We start from the raw sequence: 17,879 nt of genomic DNA, 5'->3' as shown, positions 1-17,879 counted from the left end.
GTTCTGACATTGAGTAAGAGCCTCATTAATGAACAGCATGTGAATAGTTTGACCTCTTCAGATGTGTATGAATGAATATAGTGGGAGACAAGAGCGCCCCTGGTCATCCTGGAGTGCGCCCGCGTCACACCCTTGCAGCTTATCGGGGCGCGTGTTTTCCTCCAGCCATCCTTCAGCAGATGGCCCGCTGGCACTGGTGGTGTTGATGATGGACTAACAGCTGTAGGAGGGGCTTTGTGAGATGAGCATGGCATTAGGTAAGGTCATTAGTGTCCCGTGGATTATTGTAATCCAGCCTCTCTCCCACTCTTGGCTCGACTGCTCAGTCTGCAGTCATTTCAGTGTGTTTTGGGGCGAGTTTGGACCATGACTCTCAGACGGTGCTTCCTGCTGACCCTGCTGCTCCTGGAAGGTACGAGTTCCACGTTCCAGCTGGATGAGATGAGATCCTTTATTTGTCCCTATATTCCCCTGATATTGTCATCTGAGTTGGAAAGATCTTATTTAATGAAGTGGCATTTTTCTTCTTCCCTCCCATCCCTGTTCTTCTGACCGCGCAGTGATTGTCTGTGGTCAGGCTCAAGAGGTATGACGCGACCGATCATCACTGAAGAGATGCACCTTAATAATGAGTGTATAATGTCAACGGTTTTCTTGACCAAATGTGTCAATTACATCTTAAGTTTTCAGAATGTTTTCATAGGGTTATTGTACTTGTCTTGGTAAGCATGCGTTTGTAAAACACATTTGTGTACCTTTAGATGGCAGTGTCTGAAGCTTGGACCGGTCGGACATGCAAATGTGACTGTGATGGAGGAGAGACTCCAACAGACTACACCACTTTCGGACCTCCGAGTCGCCCCCCCATGGTCCGTGGAGTGGACTGCATGCCAGGTAGGAAGCATCAAAAACAAATTCGCATTTTAAAGAGAGAAAAAAACAGTTTATTTTGGGGTGAGGTTAGTGTGTATTGGCTCATGCATGATGAAACTGTTGTCCAGATTTAACACCACATTATTTAAATGGCTGTGTGCCATACAGAGCAGGAGGAAATGGAATCACTTTCACAGAGCAGTTGAGAGAGAACTGTACTGAAAAGCCTTTTCCATTCAGGTGCTCAAAGTACTAAGGTAAAGATGGGAAAATCTTGCTCCTTTATCTTCAATAAATAGAATGAAGCAGTCATCTGAGAATGCTAATCTGCATTATACTTGTCTCAGCAGCTGCGGCACTGCAGTATGTGGTTTGAGCACTTTTAAAGTAATGGTCTGGAAGTTCAGTTGCATCCATCATTACACTGTACAAGTGAAACACTATTGCCACCTGAATGTAGTCGCTTTCCTATTACGCTTAAATGCCTCATGTTTATTATTCAACTGCTTAAATCACAGCTGCTCCAAAAATATCTCCTCGGAAGTGACACTTTCATCACCGCCATTTGTGCAAACAACAGATCAACCCAATTTGTTTGGCAGTTATGCAAACCTCCTCACGCTGCTGGATGGTTGTAATTCTGGGATTAGACTGGATGTGACAGCGTGCCAGCGAGGGGATTAATCCTGTAGTAAACAGAGGAGCAGAGGTCACACTATTCTTCTCCATGTGTCCGAAGCTGGTGTCCATCTCCAGCGGGCAGATAATGATCTTTATTATGAATCAATGATTTATGTAAGCTTGGATGTACTGTGTGAGGGCAGGAACAGGCCCAAACAGAACAGGAAACAGTCAAGAACACGACCATCTGTCTGGCTGATGTCCTAATGGACAGCGTTGATCTCTCCATGTTAAGAATTAAAAACCTCTGGCTTTAACACAGATGTAGGTCGGGCTTTAGGAGATATGTGCATGCGAGCACTGAGATATAATAGGGGTGTTTTTCGCAACTTCACGCCATGTCACCTCATCTTCCATTCTCTCCACAGAGTGAAGCTTGCTTTTAATTTCCTGCCTCTTTTCTTCTGATAACTCAGTGGGAGGAAAGCATGGTGACATCTTAATGCCTCTAAATCTTGACATCTCGCAGAATGTCCGTACCACCGACCTCTGGGCTTCGAGGCCGGGTCAGTGAGTCCAGACCAGATCACCTGCTCCAACCAGGACCAGTACAGCGGCTGGTTCTCCTCATGGCTTCCCAGCAAGGCCCGTCTCAACAGTCAGGGTTTCGGGTGAGTGTAGCAGATGCAATACTGACAGTTATCTTTTTCTAAAGTATATCCTATTTTGGCTCTCAAACACGTGCAATGGCCTTCGGTTCTTCAGTTTAATGATCATCCATCACGAAATGTACTACACAAGCTGGAGTTGGTCAGGAGGCACGAGTAGACAGGAACGAGGCGCCACAGGAGCCTCCGTCTCTTATTTCAGTCGGTTCACTAAACACACTGACTTGCTTTTGTGTCAGTGCAAGGGTGACTATTGATTTAGAAGTATCTGTGTTAAAGAGGTGATCTCAAGAGCATTCGTAAAAGTGGCTTACTAGATCGGAAAACTGGAAAAGTGGGAAATATTCATCACTGATGGCAAACCAGTCGTGTCTACAAGTCCCATGATGCACGGCAAAGGGTGTCACACTCACCCAGATGACCAAACTTCAAGGTTTAAGTCAATTTTATTTGTCAATTTCTTCACACGTTCAAACCATGAAAAGGAATCGACTTTCCGAAGGACATTCCTGACACTGAAGTAAGGTGCACAGGCACAAAAAATAGCGCACATCATCTAACACTATGTAGCAATGCAACACATCTCTGTGGGTCTGAAGGTCTCCCACGTGTGTTGCAGGTGTGCGTGGCTCTCGAAGTTCCAGGACAACAATCAGTGGCTGCAGGTGGACCTGAAGGAAGCCATGGTGATCTCTGGGATCCTCACACAAGGCCGCTGTGACGCCGACGAGTGGCTGACCAAGTACAGCGTCCAGTATCGCTCCGATGAGAAATTCAACTGGATCTACTACAAAGACCAGACTGGAAACAACAAGGTTTTATATCCTCGATTACCCAGATGATTAAATAATTTTAGTCACAGTCTCCTAAAACATGAAAAATATTGTAGTACTGTAGTACTGTATTGATGATACATTTTAGTGGGAAAACAAAAAAAGATGTTTTATTTACTTTAATTTGAAAGTGATGAGTACAGTAAATGATGTCTCTGTTGCTGCTCAGGTGTTTTACGGGAACTCTGACCGCTCCTCATCCGTCCAGAACCTCCTGAGACCCCCAATAGTGGCGCGCTACATCCGCATCCTGCCGCTGGGATGGCACACACGCATCGCCCTGCGCCTGGAGCTGCTGCTCTGCATGAGCAAATGTTCTTAAAAATCCCCCTCTGGTGCTGTTCCCAAGTCTTAACCTGGTGTCCAGTTTTCACTTGAACGTGTCCTAAATAGTGAACCAGTTCACTCATCATGTGTATGAGAAACCAGCTTCTCGACAGCAGCAGAGCTCGGAGTAGAATGTTTCAGTTGCAGCTAAAATGCCATGAATTCAAAGCAATAATTAGTCCTGGAGGCCATGTTGCCATGGAGATGGTATCCACAGGTCTGCAGAGAGGTTCATTAAGGTGACGTCAACAGCAGAGTTTTTGGATATTATATATATTGTTATAATGTCAGAGCATAGTATTTTGTGGGGGGAACTTTGTATTAGTCTTTTAGGTTCCTTGACAATACTGTTCTTTAACTGTAGTGTTCGGGTGGTGATTAACATTTTTAATGAGGCTTATGCTACAGGTACTTCAATAACATTATGCAGATAGTTCAACTATACAAGATCACAAATGAAAAACATTTTTCAGGCTGCCTCGACACGTAAACACCAGTGTGAAACTGAAGGCCTGAAGAAATTTTTTAAGACACTCATTAAGTTTGTATCAATATTAATTTTACTACTAATTTAAAATCTCCGTTTATTTAAGACCCGAAATCCAAATTTTGGAAGAAAGTTTAACATCAATGTTTACTCACGCTGTTCTGACTTACGATAACAAAGCATGGGTTTTGAAAACAGTTCTTTTCTTGCTTTGGCCACAATAGAAAGTGGCCACAACCTGACAGACACAGTTGGTCAGACTGTGTCATACAATTACGATTAAAATGGCGTTTGACCATAGAAGTATTTTCAAGGGTGTTACATGGTGGCCCATTGTCATACCCTTCCATGGGCCCCAGATATCCTGGCAGGGTCTGTGGCTGCCCCATTGATTTGCAGGCTGCTAACATTAAACGAAATTATTAAAATGGTAACTGCTATCTGTTAAGTTACCAGAGAAATGATCAACATTTTGTAAAAAAAAAACACACATTGTGATTTGCCTCCCTGTATAATTGACGCATTCATTCAGGTGTTTTTGCCACCAAAATATTGACTAGTAACAGATAAGGGTGTCTTTTTTATTGGTTGATCTTTTTTAAGTGAAAGCTCTACTACTACTTAGCTCTGTTTTGTGAAGTCCACATCTTCCTCATTGTATTTCCCGCTGTGATATTTTCTCTTACGCTTGTTTGTGTTCAGTAAAACAAAACATGGGGTCCAATGTGCACTTGGCTTTTATTACGAGACCCTATTATCTTAAATTCAGCAGATAGATACACCTTTATTCATATTTACACTCTGTAGGAAGTGGGGTGGGGCTGGGAGTGGGGAGTAAATAGAGCAGATGTTTTAGGCAACACATTCATGTTCATGATAGAGGGGTGGTCCAAGCCTTCATTTAGATGAGAAGTGCATCGTCACTAACAACCGTATAAGGCTTCAGGTCACAGGCAAGGCAAGGTTTCTGTCATCTCTCCATCCCATCAGCTACTTACAATCAGTCATTTGTCCCTCTTTTGTTAAATCGCACTCACGTTTAGGGTCAGAATAATGTTGAAGCTCTTAACATGATTCATCAGTTAAACCGCAAGTGATTGAGAGTGAAACTACATCCATCTAGAGTCAATTTATATTTTCTATTCTGAAGCTTCATTTTCACATCGAACAAACTTTTGTTAAACATCTTTTCCCCCGGATCACAGAAGACAAATGCTCTTGTGGAGAATCAATTCATCCCTGAATATGTCAGAAAGAAACATTCACAAAACATGTGGACAGAGTTTGTGATCTTGGCTGGCTCATACACAGGAAATGTAAACGTGTGCAGATGAATCTGGTTTTGTTTCGTGTTCACATGGACATGTCCAGGACAAACAGACATCCAGAGAGGAAGGTTCAGTGGAGGGAAGAATCACATGACATGTGGAGCGGAGAGATGAAGAACACGGGAGCTCAAGATCCAGGAAATGAAAGCTGTGGAAGACAACTGATCGTTGGATGAGGAAAAGACATGTACAGGACAGGTGAGACTAGGGTGGGACTGCTGTTTTACTGCATTTAAAAAGTCTCATGCTCTGTGTAAACACAAAGCAACACCAGATTCATCAATTAAAGGATCTTCAAGGTCACAGATGAGGTATGTCGTTTCTCCTGCCAACAACCTTCTCCACCATTTTCACTCTCCACGTCTGCCCTCTTGTCTTTTTAAGGCCATTGACGAAACCAATATGGCAGCAAAGAGCTGGGTAATTGTTTACAAAACAAGAATGTGGCCTCTGAACAAAAAAAAACGACACAAAGAGCCTGATGGATGATCCCAACGAAGTGGACCAGAAGTGAAGCCATCATCTTTACCTAATTCAAGGTATGCATCACATAACTGCCTTAGATTTCCCTCTGGCCTTTGTCAAGTCACATGCTTAATAGAGTGCAGCATTTAAGGTTCGAGTGAAAGTCTAACCTCTCTCAGGTCTAAATCAGCAGCCTGACACGCCTGTTCCAGGGTCATGGAGGGCTGAGCTTGTATATCCCAGCCACAAAGGGCACGACTCAACTCTGTCTCTGGAGTATGTGTCATTCAGGCTCTTGTGGAATGGCAGGAACAGTCTCACCCTTCTAGCCACACTTGTTGCAAAGTTGTATGGATGAAAGCTGTAGACAAATATTGGCAATGACTGTCCAGGAAAAAAACAAAAAACAAACAAGAAAAAAGTCATGTGTGACGGCATCTTAGTAAAATATTTAAGCTAACATAAAAGGACATTCACTGTTAAATACTCCTTGTGACATATCATTATTATCAACACATAAATATCTATTCATTTCTCTGTGTCGAATCTAAAGCTCTTGCAGTTACACACTTAACTCTATATTACCTTATAATATTTCCATATAACCTACATACAGTGTCATTTATAGCTTATATCCTTGTATTTAAAAGAAATAAATATTTCTTAAATAATGTTGATACAAATAGAATTATTCCCCATCCTTATCAAATTACACATATTTTAAAAATAAGGAGAAAACAAAACTAAACTGAGTTTATTGGCCGCTGGTGCGGACACGACAGTCTGGCGTCAGTTCAGTCCTGTAAGCACAAGATGGCAGCAGAGAGGCCACATGGCCGGCGTGTCCTTGACGTGTGAAGCTGAGACACCGCTCTGCCATAACATTACGACCACCTGCATGAAACTCTTTTCGTTCCTATTCTCTGCCGTCTGGGTTGAGTGGAGTGCACACTGGTCATGTTGCTCAGAACATTTGGTGATGATGGGCAAGTTAGAAGCAACCTTTGAGCACAATCCTTGTCATCTATTTAAGGAATTCCGTGGGATCTCACCAGTGTGCAGCAAGAAGGCTTGGCTGCCCACAACCTCGTTGACCATTGCACCACTAAAAAGTTTTTTGTGCAAAAGAATTCTATGAGTCAGGCGGTCATAATGTTAGGGCTCAACAGTGTAATACTGGATAGTGTCCTGCCCTTAAACGACCGACCCGGTGTGGATGCGTGGTTTCCAGTGGACTCAAGTTCGACTTGTACATTGAGTACAAGTCCTGTATAGTACAGTATTTACTGCATCTGGCAGACGAGTCCAGGACAGAAAGCCAGTTCAGAGGTGGCGGGGGTTTTACAGCGCGGTCTCCTTCAGGTCGTTGAGGTTTGGCATTCTGGTGCGGGAGGCACGGGTAAAGGTGGGTCCATTCTGCCCCGGTTTGATACCCAGCTGTTCCGGGGTGAACTGTGCTCCCTCAGCCCGCTGCAGAGCAGACACGTGCCAGCTGGACTCGATCTGTCCCGGCAGGGGGTAGCTGGGCTTACGGCTCTTGGACTGCGTGGAGCTGCCGGCCACCGAGTGGCCCCTGCTGTCTGTGTGCCCTCTGACCTCAGGGTAGCTTCCCTTGGACGAAGGCTGAGGAGGGTTGGGAAGGGGCTGCTGGAAGCGCAGGTCTTGAGGTGGAGGAGGAGCAGCTGGGCCTTGGTTCGAGGAGGAAGGGGAGAGGTGCAGGAGTCTGCGGAGCGACTTGAGCGGCTGACTCTGGCGTGAAAGGATAAACAGTGACATCACAATGCAGTCGTAGTGACGTTGATAATAAAAGTAGTAGTGAAACATATGTAACTGAACTGATTCCCTATGGCTTGTACTTAATCTGAATCACGTCACTCCAACTGAACATGCCGCTGCCTGTGCATACCTGCGAGTGTGAGTCCACCGTTTTCTCTGGTGGCCAGTCCTTCACTCGCTCTCGTTCCCTCCCTCGTTCTCGCTCCCGCTCTCTTTCTCTCTCCCGCTCTCTCTCACGGTCTCTGTCTCTGTCCCGACTCTGTTCCCGCTCTCGGTCCCGGGACCTTTCTCGGTTTTTCCGACGGCTACTGTGGTGAGATGAGGACTTGGAGCTCCTCTGCAAGGACATGTGCTCCTGACCGTTTCCAGGAACCTGTGGGGAAGAAGAGAGAGGGACACTGTTACCAGTCCTTAATAGTAGATTTAGTACCAGAAGGACAGACAATGATGACCCATGGAGATGATAGGCCATTTTGATGGAATTGAATTGAATTGAATTGAATGCCTTTATTGTCATTGTATTAAAACAACAAAATTGAGGCAAGCTCCAGTCACTCTGCATTAAATCAATAAAATCTATGAACAATATAAAAGGTATCCGCAGTAAAAACACAGCACCACAGTAAGCCTTCTGCCCATGATTATGTAGGTCAACACTCAATTCTCTGGAACAAACCATGTGAAAATGTCCTCATAAAAACACACCAGAATATGAAGAACAATGAGGTTTGTTGCATTTGGCTGCAACGCTGCACTACACCGAAGAGTGGTGAAAAAAAAACAATTAATCAGATCTATCACAAGTTAGCTACATCCTTGCTAATGGGAATTGTACACTTATGATACAATATTAATGTTGTTGGAATTGCTTGTGCTACTAATAAAGAAGTTATTTACAGATGGAGACTGGCACTGGCGTCAATGGCTGAGGACCAATCAGAGGACGGAGCCCACGTGGAGGACGTTGGTGTATAAAGGGTCAAGACCTCAGATTGTGTTTTGTCGCTCTACCGGACTACGGCTAATTTTATGTCAGGTGTAGCTGCTGACCCAGAATTCTGCTTATGTATTCGACTCCTCTGCCATTTCTTGGATATAATTTCTTGGTAGTCATTCTAATGAGTGAACGGATGCGCGGAGGTACACGGGAGGTGTATTTCCAACATTGTTTAGGATGATGAGAGATGAATACAAGAGCGTCGACATCATTACACATGGATGCACCAACACAATGGAGCCACACAGCTTAGATCAAATCCTTTCTCTGCCTGGAAAGTCAATCATCACTGAGTGAAAGGATTTGATAAGCAGGTGACTGTGGTCATGCAACAGCGCCGTCGAGGTAAGATTACTGGTGAGGCAGGGTAGGGCGCGGGGGGCTGGTGCTGTACCATGGGCGAGGCCACCACTGGCAGGACTTTGACGGCCGCGTTGTGCTTTAAGCTGTTCTTCGAGCTGAAGAGTGGGAAGAGGCTTTTCTTGATGCCTGGATTCCTCCCATCCTCCATGTCAGTCTGGGACGTAGACAAGACACATGACACATGATAAAGAACCCATGTTGAGGTCATCCAGTACCAGCTTAACAGTCTTAAAATCAATTCTAAAATGGAGGAGGAGCCAGTGGAGAGGACACATGCTCTTTTCTCACTCGTCCTCATAAACCAAGCAGACCTGTTCATGCTCACATTCCTTTTGCACCCAAGTTCCCACCTGTCGTTCAGTGATGAAGCCACTTCTGACTGCACTAACCTAAATGATTTCCTCAAAGAAACGTTGCTAGTTGAAGGAAGAACCACAGTATCTTTGTAAAAGTGTTGTGCAACTGTGTGTCTGGCTGTGATGACTCAAGGTGATGATTCATAAGTGCAAAAAGTCAATTTGCAACTCCCCACGGAGCAAAGTAGTATTTATTGCACCAGGATTCGTGAATGTGGGGGTGATGAGTTCCCAGACAGCTTCTGAGTCTACAACCACAGCTTCTTTAGAAGAGGCTGTTGATGTGGAGTGCACAAGGACTTTCACGATGCATCGGTTAACAGTGGACTTGTCGTCTAGTGAATTTGAATTCACAATGGTTTTAAGGGTACTCTGTCCTGCTTGTTTCAGGGTTTTTTAAAATGGTATTAGACACCAAGTGAGCAGTGTAGTATGAGGACATTTTGGTGTCCCTTTAGTCAGACGAGTAGTTCCAATCCCGCCGGCCACCCCATGTGCCTTTGCTTACAAGGAAGGATCACAGCGAAACAGCGGAAAAGTGTCATCACAAGTGACAATAACACCATTCCATCAACCATATACTCGCAAAGGGAAACCTAGATATGGTTTTCTGGCACTCGACTTCAGGAATCGACATTTCAGGCAGCTAGGAAAGCATGGAAACAGCGAGATGCTAGGGACCACCTCTTACTGGCCTGACTGGACTATACGTCTCTGTGACGCACTGCAGACAGCAGCACAGGGGGAATGTTTAAAAAGATGAAAATGATCCACACTTGGCCTCCAGATGTCACCTCACAACAAGACAAATACTTACTATTTGCGTCTTCTTCTTTTTCTTTTTCATGGCCCTGAAGAAGCCCTGTTTCTCCTTCTCTTTAGTGGGCTCAGGAGGATTCATGACCATTGCCTCAGCAGCAGTCCTGCAGGAGACACGGGAGGTTGCTTGTGACTCATCCTTGTAATTATGAGCTTGAGAATTGAAAGAGACACGAGGCGTGTTGACCTGCAGGTTGGCAACATAAATAGAATACCAAGAGCAACATCCTTGATGTAACTCCAGCCCAGAGGTGGGTAGTGACTTGTAACACTCAAAATATTGAACTTCTACTCAGGTGTATTTAACTACAATAGCTCACCAGTCTTAGCTTTGTCATCTTTGTTCGACGAACAAGATGGCATCACCACCATATCGGAACTGACAATAGGCTACATGCGCTGGATCCTTCGGCGTCTGATAAAACCGTGGCCCCACACTGAATCCATATTGCTAACACTCTATGTCAAACCCACGAAAATGTGGTCTTTGTGGCTCTTTCTTTATATATTCTATCTTGTCTCAAGTACTACAAATCAGTGAGAGTAGTTTAAAGTAGTGCTCTTAATTATGACTTTTGTCCATATTTCAATCAATTGAAAAACAACCAAGTTCAAGAGAAGCCTCAAGCAAAAGTCAGTTTAGTTACCTACATTTGACGTAAAAAAAAAAAATCTTACTTCTGAGACATTTCAAGTGAGTGAGAGTACATTGGTGGAGTGCAGTTTTTTTCTGTTAAAAATATTGTGAGTCACATCAGTATTGTTATAAATCATTTACAATGCTTACACTAAGTGCAATGTGATCAGAGATTTATTATATTTAATACAGCTAATTTCTCCATCTGTGACTTAATTCCAGCTTTCTTCAGAATCTTCAGACAATAATCAGTAACAGCTTGAAAGCAGGAGATGGGTCAAGAAAGCTATAGAATGACACACAAACACACTACATGCATGCTTCAACTAAAACCTGCTGACCGTGAAGAGAAACCAGAAATGGTCCTTCTATCAAATTTAATCCCAAACTTCCTAAACTCTCACCAGTCAAAGGCGGTCTGGCGTTTCGAGTGGTTTGTCATGACAACGGGGTCTGCAGAAACAACCGGGACAACAGGGACCCGACCTTGAGCAAGGCTGTCATGAAAGGAAGAGTTGTCTGGTCTTGGAGAAGGAACTGAAGAGAGACACGAATCAGAGCAGGTGAGGCCTTTGGAGAACAGTCAACACGAATATCAGACTTAAAGGCAGCAAGAGTGATTATAGTATCAATACTATGGCACATTCACTTTGGAACCATGGCACGATACAATGAATTGCATCTAGTGTGTTTGTTCTGTGTTGTTGTGTGCTATGTTTTCCTTCTGCAGAGAAAAAAACCCCATAATAAATGTATACATTTATTACATATATGAACACATGCTTCTGTACACAGCCACCTTGCTTGTAGCCATAGCCCTTTACCTCTGTAGAAACTGCCAACTCTTCGCGGCATGGATTCAGTGAAAATCATCCTGTTCTCCTTGGAGGAACCTCCTTCTTCCATGTGAGCATCATGATACATTCCAACCTGAGAAATAGTGACAGAAATATTGATTTGCTATCGCTGCAATGAACAGTATCGCGTCCTCCATGGTAGCACTGGGGAGCGTGTGAATGAGGGAGTAGGATGCCTGAATTTCCACAGTGGTCGCACAGTGCTCCCATCAGACACATGGTGCACTATTGTATTTGAAAAACGCATTTTATTACATTGCGGAGTGCGTCTATCACATACTGTATGAAGTCACTGAGCAAGAATTGAAGGGAAAAAGACGTGAGCTGTTATCGGTTCTCCTTTTGTGTCTGTCACAAAATGTTTTTCCCAACTTCTGTAAAAGAAAATTGCTCTGAAATAACTGTTCTACTTTAGTTAGCTCTCCATCTTAATATTACGTTAACAAATCTCTCCACTATTTCTGGAAGCTTAGCATTTTATTATTCAAACTGAAACGGCAGAGAACACATGCATATTTTTATTTGCAGTGTTATATGATTTCTTTTACAATGTAAGGTTTTAAATAGGGTTTACAACTAACGCTTTTTTCCTGATAAATTTTGTTACATTTGGGTGCCTGGCCCCAAATAATTGTTGTTACCCCGAATGTCCCATACACACACACAAAAAAATCTCTGCACCCATACCTGGCAATGGAGGGTCTACTTTTATATCTATGTTCAGTCACAAAGAGCAGGCAGCAACAGCGCAACAGTCTCGATTGAAAGCAAAGAGAAGTCCAGAGTCATACCTCGTTTTTAGAGCGCTGTATGTGGAAGGCAGCAGCATTGTCCCTCGTGGAGTCTTTGATGGGAGCACAGGGGTGGCTCATGTCTTTAGGAGACTGCTCACTCTGTGTGAAAGATGGACGGTGAAACAGACGGGAGAGTCAGCAAGAAGCTGGGATAATATGAAACAGTGGCAGTCTCCACTCAAACACACCACACGCACCGACAGCAGCTGAATCACTGGTGATGATCTCAAACCTGAGCTGCAACACACTTCAAGAAATGTGCTTGGTTCAACCTCTAGATGCCAAGAGAGAATAATTGCCAATGGTCTATTAGCGCAAGTGGGGCGCGTCACAAAAAATCAGGAGCTTTTAAAAAAAATACATGTTGTGACTGTTTTGCATAAGAAATTGAGCTAAAATGTCAAGTGATAATTGCTTCCGACATACTGTTGATTTAATTACGGAGCTTAAAATGTTGAAGGCTGACGAGTATCAAACCCCCGCTGCATTCCACGTTGCCCAAATGTCTTGAAAGCCAAAGCTCTAGGAGTCAAACAGTGCTAGAAAATCTCCGGGCTGTACTCAGAATGTGTTTTGGGTATAATTTCACAGGTTCCATGGAACATCATGTTCAATGTGTAATCTGTCTCATCCCTATTAGACATAAGCTTCTTGACTGTTTTTTACTCTATTTTTTTTATTTTGGTGTTTTGAGTCGGGAGGCTCATTTTCTATCACAGCTACGCCTCCACATCCCACTGGCACACCTGCTACCTCCAGACCTGCCAGCAGTCCGCGTCGCTCTTCCAGAGAAGGTCCGACATGCCAGTTCAAGTCAGCTCGTCGGTCCATATTCAGTCTGACGTGGAAGGCTGTCGCCTGTTTCCTCCTGTGTTTTTTTGCCCGCCTGCCTGTCACCCTACTGACTGTAATGTGAGTATTCATGTCCAGACCTGCCCGCCAGCTGAGATGAACCATTGTCCTGAGCCACAACAGCAACTCAGACTAGAAACTGCATCAGAAATCCTTAACCTGACGTCTACATTTGGATCCTCTTCATAGAACACTTGGAGCTGGGATCACCAACATGGCGTGCATGGCACCAGAGACCAAGGGAGTAGACCACAAGCCATTAAAAAAATGATGATAATAGTAAAAATGTTCATGTAATAAGCACCTTATTATGTTTGATTTTGTGATTCCTTAATAGTTACTCCATTGGTAATTATTGTGAAACTCAGGAATGAGACAAGTATTTGAGAGGAATATCATTTATCATCTATTATACATTGTAATTTCAGAAGTGTGTAGTAGCCCTTCGTATCACCCAGAGTAGCTTGCAGTTGCTAAAAGGTTGGTGACCCCTGGTTTAGAGTGAAAATATATCTTGATTACTCCTGTTCCTTATTGAGTGACTCTTCATTCACTCACTCTGTTGATGTCTTCGGTACAGTCCTCTCTGGACGAGCTGACCGAGTGTCCGGTGAGGGTGGTCCGGTGCTGAAGCTGTGGGGACAGAAGCTGCAGGCTGCTGGCCCGTGTGGGTATCGCCTGCCCAGGAGGCGGTAACCCTCCCATCCCGCCTTCTGCTGGGTGAGGTCTGTGCCGTTCTCTCCGTACATACATGGAGTGCCGCTGAGGTCGTTGTTGGGAGGAAAAGGGGGAGGTGTAACCCAAGCCATAATGGTAAGATTCATGAGGGGAAGGCAGTGTGTGAGTGGAGGGCATCCCCGCTCCTCCAGGGTCGAGAAGCTCTGGGGCGTTGACTTCATCTGGGGAGGAGAGATATAAAGATGCAGGAACCGATGAGTATCACTTTTCATATATTACACTCTACAGCCACATTGAACTACTACCGTCACAAACACTTTATGTGAAAGTATGGCAACCACCACTGATCATGACCGCTCCAAACAATACCTGGCAGGGATCGTAAACAAAATGGTCCCCACCTGGTGCCAAAGATTTGAGCCTGGACTTGTGTCTAGAGGATGAGTCCAGTGTGCTGCTCTCCATGCGGACATTGCCACTGCTCCGTGAAGCAGGGCTGTGTCCAGAGCGGTCACTGTGGCGAGTAGAGGGGCTGCCAGGGGGTCCAGGAGGCCCCGAAGTGGAGTTGAGGTCCAGACAGCTTGCAGGAAAGAACCGTGCACTGGGTCCCGTTCCTACTTGCTGGTTAGCATTCGGGTCGTCGGGATGAAGTCGACTGTCGCTCAAGTTTCCGACAGACTTTGCATCGCTGAGTGCACTGTGGCTTTTGGACAAGCTAAGGTAAGAGGCAGAACTTTTGGAAGAAGAAGACATGGACCCATGAGCCGAGTCTGCCATGCTGTGACTGTGGCGACCATGCTGTTTCTCTCCTGCTGACTGCAGGGTGTTGGTTTTGCCTTCTAGGAAGTTGTGCCGCGGACCCTGCGGCTGCTGCGGCTGGGACCGAGAGGAGCTGGGTTTGCTGTGGCCGTATTTGTGGGTTGGATCTGAAATTTTGGGCGAGGGCCCCAAGTTGAAGTCAAACTCTGTCTTGCCCTTGGCTTCTTTAGGGCTGAGAAGGTGTGGCAGGTTGTTGTTGGCCAGGTCTTTGGAAGATGAGGCGGACCGGTTGAGGGTCTGGGACATGTACTGGCTTTTGGGGTGGAGCGTTGGACTTAAACTGGCTGGCGGAGGTTTGTTGCCATTCAAGAAACTCTCATTGCCGAGATGATGGAGGTCTCCGTGGCGAGGGAGGCTAGAACATTCTTTGCTGTTGGAGCGACGACTACTTGAGCCCTTTGCGTGGCTCCTGGAAGGAAGAAAAGATGAGTGTCTACAAGTCTATATGTAAAACATAAGAATTATGAGGCAGCTAAATAAAAAAAACCCATGTCCCTTTCCATGGATATCAACTCGAAAGGCAAGCACATCTAATCCCTTTCTTTTCCTGAGTGTAAAATCAAGTCTGTCCAAGATTACTTCTGCTACTCCTCCCCTGTCGCCATTCTACATTCTGTTATATGAATTATTCAGGACATTTTTCAACAAAGCAGAAGTTCCTAGTGGACCTTACAGTCCGTCCGGAAAACCAGATTGTCGTGCAACAGTGCAGAATATGCTGACTAGTCATGGAAATCCACAGCAATTGATAGAAGAGCCTGAAGAGAATTCTTGGACTCAATGAGAAAAAGTACTTCTGAGATTATCTGGGAAATTTTTATTATTTTTCAATCAAATGATACATTTATTGATGAGCACTTATTTACTTTTCTAAATTTAGCTCTAACCCTAGGTTAAGATATGGAAACTCTAATGAAGAATAACACAAATAAATGAAGTAATATAATGTCTGTGATACATTAAAAAAAAAAAAAACTCTGTCTGACCTTGTGGGAACTGTGTTCTCGCCGTGATGGTGGGTCTTCCTCTTGGAAGAGCGAGGTGGATTAGGGGAGGCAGGTGGTGGTCTCTCCCGCTCCACCTGCCTCAGAGGCTGGAAGGCTGGGTGGTTCAAACTCTGCTCTGTCAGATATCTCTCTGTCGGGTTGAGAAGCAGCAGGTTCTGTGGGAAGACCCAAAGGTGTCAAATAGCAAACACTGACACGGAAGTGAAATAACTGAGTGAAAATCCACCTTCATCAGATCCAACATCAGTCCACTCAAGATGCCTTGGTACCGTCTCTCTAAAGTCTGAGGATGAGTAACTGAAGGAAACTAGGACACGGAAACACATAACCAGGTTACAAGTTTTGTTACAAGTTTATATAGAAATTTCACCAACAAAGATTTAGCTCAGCTTAAAAACAAACCAAAAAAAACAGGGCAAAAAAAGGATTTGTTTTGATATATGCTTTTGCAACACCCAGATGTACACATACAAACTGATATTAACACTTGAAAGAAAACCTTCAGACTGAGCGAACCAAGAACACACACCCATGACCACAAAACCTCACACACACAGTCTTGTTTGCTCCTCTGGGGAATTTTTGTCTTTCTGCTAAACTCAACCATCTCATGAGTCATTGCAATCCACTCAGTCATGGTGCTGGGAACACTGCCATGATGAGAGGAGAGGAGATGTAGAGCTGTAGAGGATGGAAGGAAATGAGGATGGGAGACAGAGAAGTGGATCAGGAAGGAGCACAAAATAGGCGCACATGCATTGACCGCTTTATTGGAGGTCATTCAAATGATGAATAGATAGCTGGCCCTGAGGGAGATGAACCTAAACAATCACACTGATGACGCACTGGCAACACTGGCTAGACGGACGTAAAGAGTGAGGACACTCCAGCTCCTCTTCTGCATAAAAGACTCCCAGAAAAACAACAGTTCCCTACCCTGATTCCATGAAAGCGCGGGTTGTTGTAGAAGAGCTTCATCTGTTCCGCAGGAAGTGGCCCCAGGACCTTTTGAATGGTGAAGAGCTAGAAGACACAAAATCGTTATTGTTCTCATAAGTGCAACATCTTGTCTGGACAGACTGACGTATGAATGTTTTGCCATACTAAAAACATAGTATAGTATAGTATAGTATAGTATAGTATTGTATAGTATAGTATAGTATAGTATTGTATAGTGTAGCACGATGCGGTACGGTATGGTAAGGTCATAGTATGGTGTAAAATGGTATAGCATCGTATAGAATACTTTAGTATAGTCTTGTACAGTATAGTATTGTATAGGGTGGTATCGTATAATGTAGTATAGCATAATACATTACACTATAGTATAGGTATGTATACTATAGTATAGTCTAGGATAGCATTGTATAGGGTGGTATACAGTAGTCTAGTATGGTATAGTACGGTTCGGTATTGTATGGAATAGTATGGTTGACCTCCAAAGTCTATCTCAATCTCGGAGATTTCAGAGTGGAACTAAAGTATATGCAGTGACATCATCATGTGACATTTACACATCATGTAGGAAAAGTGTCTGCAGGACAGGGCCCGCTTTCATCCTTCCAAACGATATGTATGACATGATAACGTTTTTAAAACTATAATTAAAGTGAAGCTAAATTTAGCATTTGCTCGAAAATGAAATTCTTAATATTATGAATTAGCATAGTAAGTGCTCGGTGGTTTGAAGCCATCTTCTTTATTCTCTTAACTACAGAGGGAGTGAGCCCAGAATTGAGTGTCTCATGCAATATTCCCCACTAATCTGGCAATGGTTTGCTCAGTTCAATCTTTTAAAATGGACTGAAAAATATAAGGAGGAAGAAGGTCATCCAACAAAATTTAAAGTCATTGTAAAAACAAAACAAAAAAAAAAAGATACAGTTGTGCAGCTGAGTCAGTCTTTGGTCCGTGGGCATATTTTAATATACCATCATGCGGTGAGAGAAATTGGATCAGTACGCATGCTGAGTGAATGGCTCAAAGGCTGCTTAAATTACTTTTACAACACTTGGGCCTACTAACCTGATCAATCTCACTTTCCCCTGGAAATAAGGGCTGTCCGTCACTCAGCTCCCCGAGGATACATCCCACTGACCACATGTCCACAGCTTTCCCATAGGGGGCTCTGAAAGGATGTGAGGGCTCTTTCAGTTGCTGATTATTTGACTAAAACATAAGACAGGAGTGATGAAGAGACTCCAAACTGTAGAATAAAAATCTAAACTCCATGTAGTTATGGAACTAAGTTGTTGTGCAACCGTGAAACACACTGACAAGTACTTCTCTTGAGAGATGGAAAAGCAGAGTCTGGTTAGAAAT

At 44.0% G+C, this 17,879-nt stretch overlaps 2 protein-coding genes across 4 annotated transcripts in view; one reads left to right on the top strand and one right to left on the bottom strand.

Moving 5' to 3' along the window:
- The first annotated feature begins 282 nt into the window (after positions 1–282).
- On the top strand, positions 283–4,545 carry rs1a (retinoschisin 1a). The gene is made up of 6 exons (XM_053864567.1): positions 283–412; positions 561–586; positions 762–894; positions 2,024–2,165; positions 2,782–2,977; positions 3,165–4,545. Exons 1-6 carry the CDS (start codon positions 367–369, stop codon positions 3,315–3,317), a joined length of 696 nt encoding a protein of 231 aa, XP_053720542.1. The 5' UTR covers positions 283–366; the 3' UTR covers positions 3,318–4,545.
- cdkl5 (cyclin-dependent kinase-like 5) overlaps positions 4,534–17,879 on the bottom strand; it is a 26,713-nt gene continuing 13,367 nt past the window's right edge. The window contains exons 1-14 of one of the 3 annotated variants that reach the window (XM_053864561.1): positions 17,583–17,633; positions 16,494–16,580; positions 16,087–16,238; positions 15,784–15,864; positions 15,537–15,712; positions 14,133–14,959; positions 13,612–13,952; positions 12,199–12,300; positions 11,375–11,480; positions 10,955–11,087; positions 9,912–10,017; positions 8,731–8,892; positions 7,509–7,751; positions 4,534–7,351 (exon numbers count right to left, since the gene is read on the bottom strand). In XM_053864561.1, coding sequence (XP_053720536.1) covers positions 6,944–7,351; positions 7,509–7,751; positions 8,731–8,892; positions 9,912–10,017; positions 10,955–11,087; positions 11,375–11,480; positions 12,199–12,300; positions 13,612–13,952; positions 14,133–14,959; positions 15,537–15,712; positions 15,784–15,864; positions 16,087–16,194 — 2,793 coding nt within the window. In that variant the 5' untranslated portion in view covers positions 16,195–16,238; positions 16,494–16,580; positions 17,583–17,633 and the 3' untranslated portion in view covers positions 4,534–6,943. Of the gene's footprint in view, positions 7,352–7,508; positions 7,752–8,730; positions 8,893–9,911; positions 10,018–10,954; positions 11,088–11,374; positions 11,481–12,198; positions 12,301–13,611; positions 13,953–14,132; positions 14,960–15,536; positions 15,713–15,783; positions 15,865–16,086; positions 16,239–16,493; positions 16,581–17,582; positions 17,686–17,879 lie in introns of those variants that run through there. The other 2 variants (XM_053864560.1, XM_053864559.1) reach the window with 2 other exon arrangements.

Source organism: Synchiropus splendidus, chromosome 5 (assembly GCF_027744825.2).
Source record: "Synchiropus splendidus isolate RoL2022-P1 chromosome 5, RoL_Sspl_1.0, whole genome shotgun sequence".
Lineage (NCBI taxonomy): Eukaryota > Metazoa > Chordata > Actinopteri > Syngnathiformes > Callionymidae > Synchiropus > Synchiropus splendidus.
Note: the sequence above shows the minus strand (reverse complement) of the source record. Positions and strands in the feature narration are given on the sequence as shown.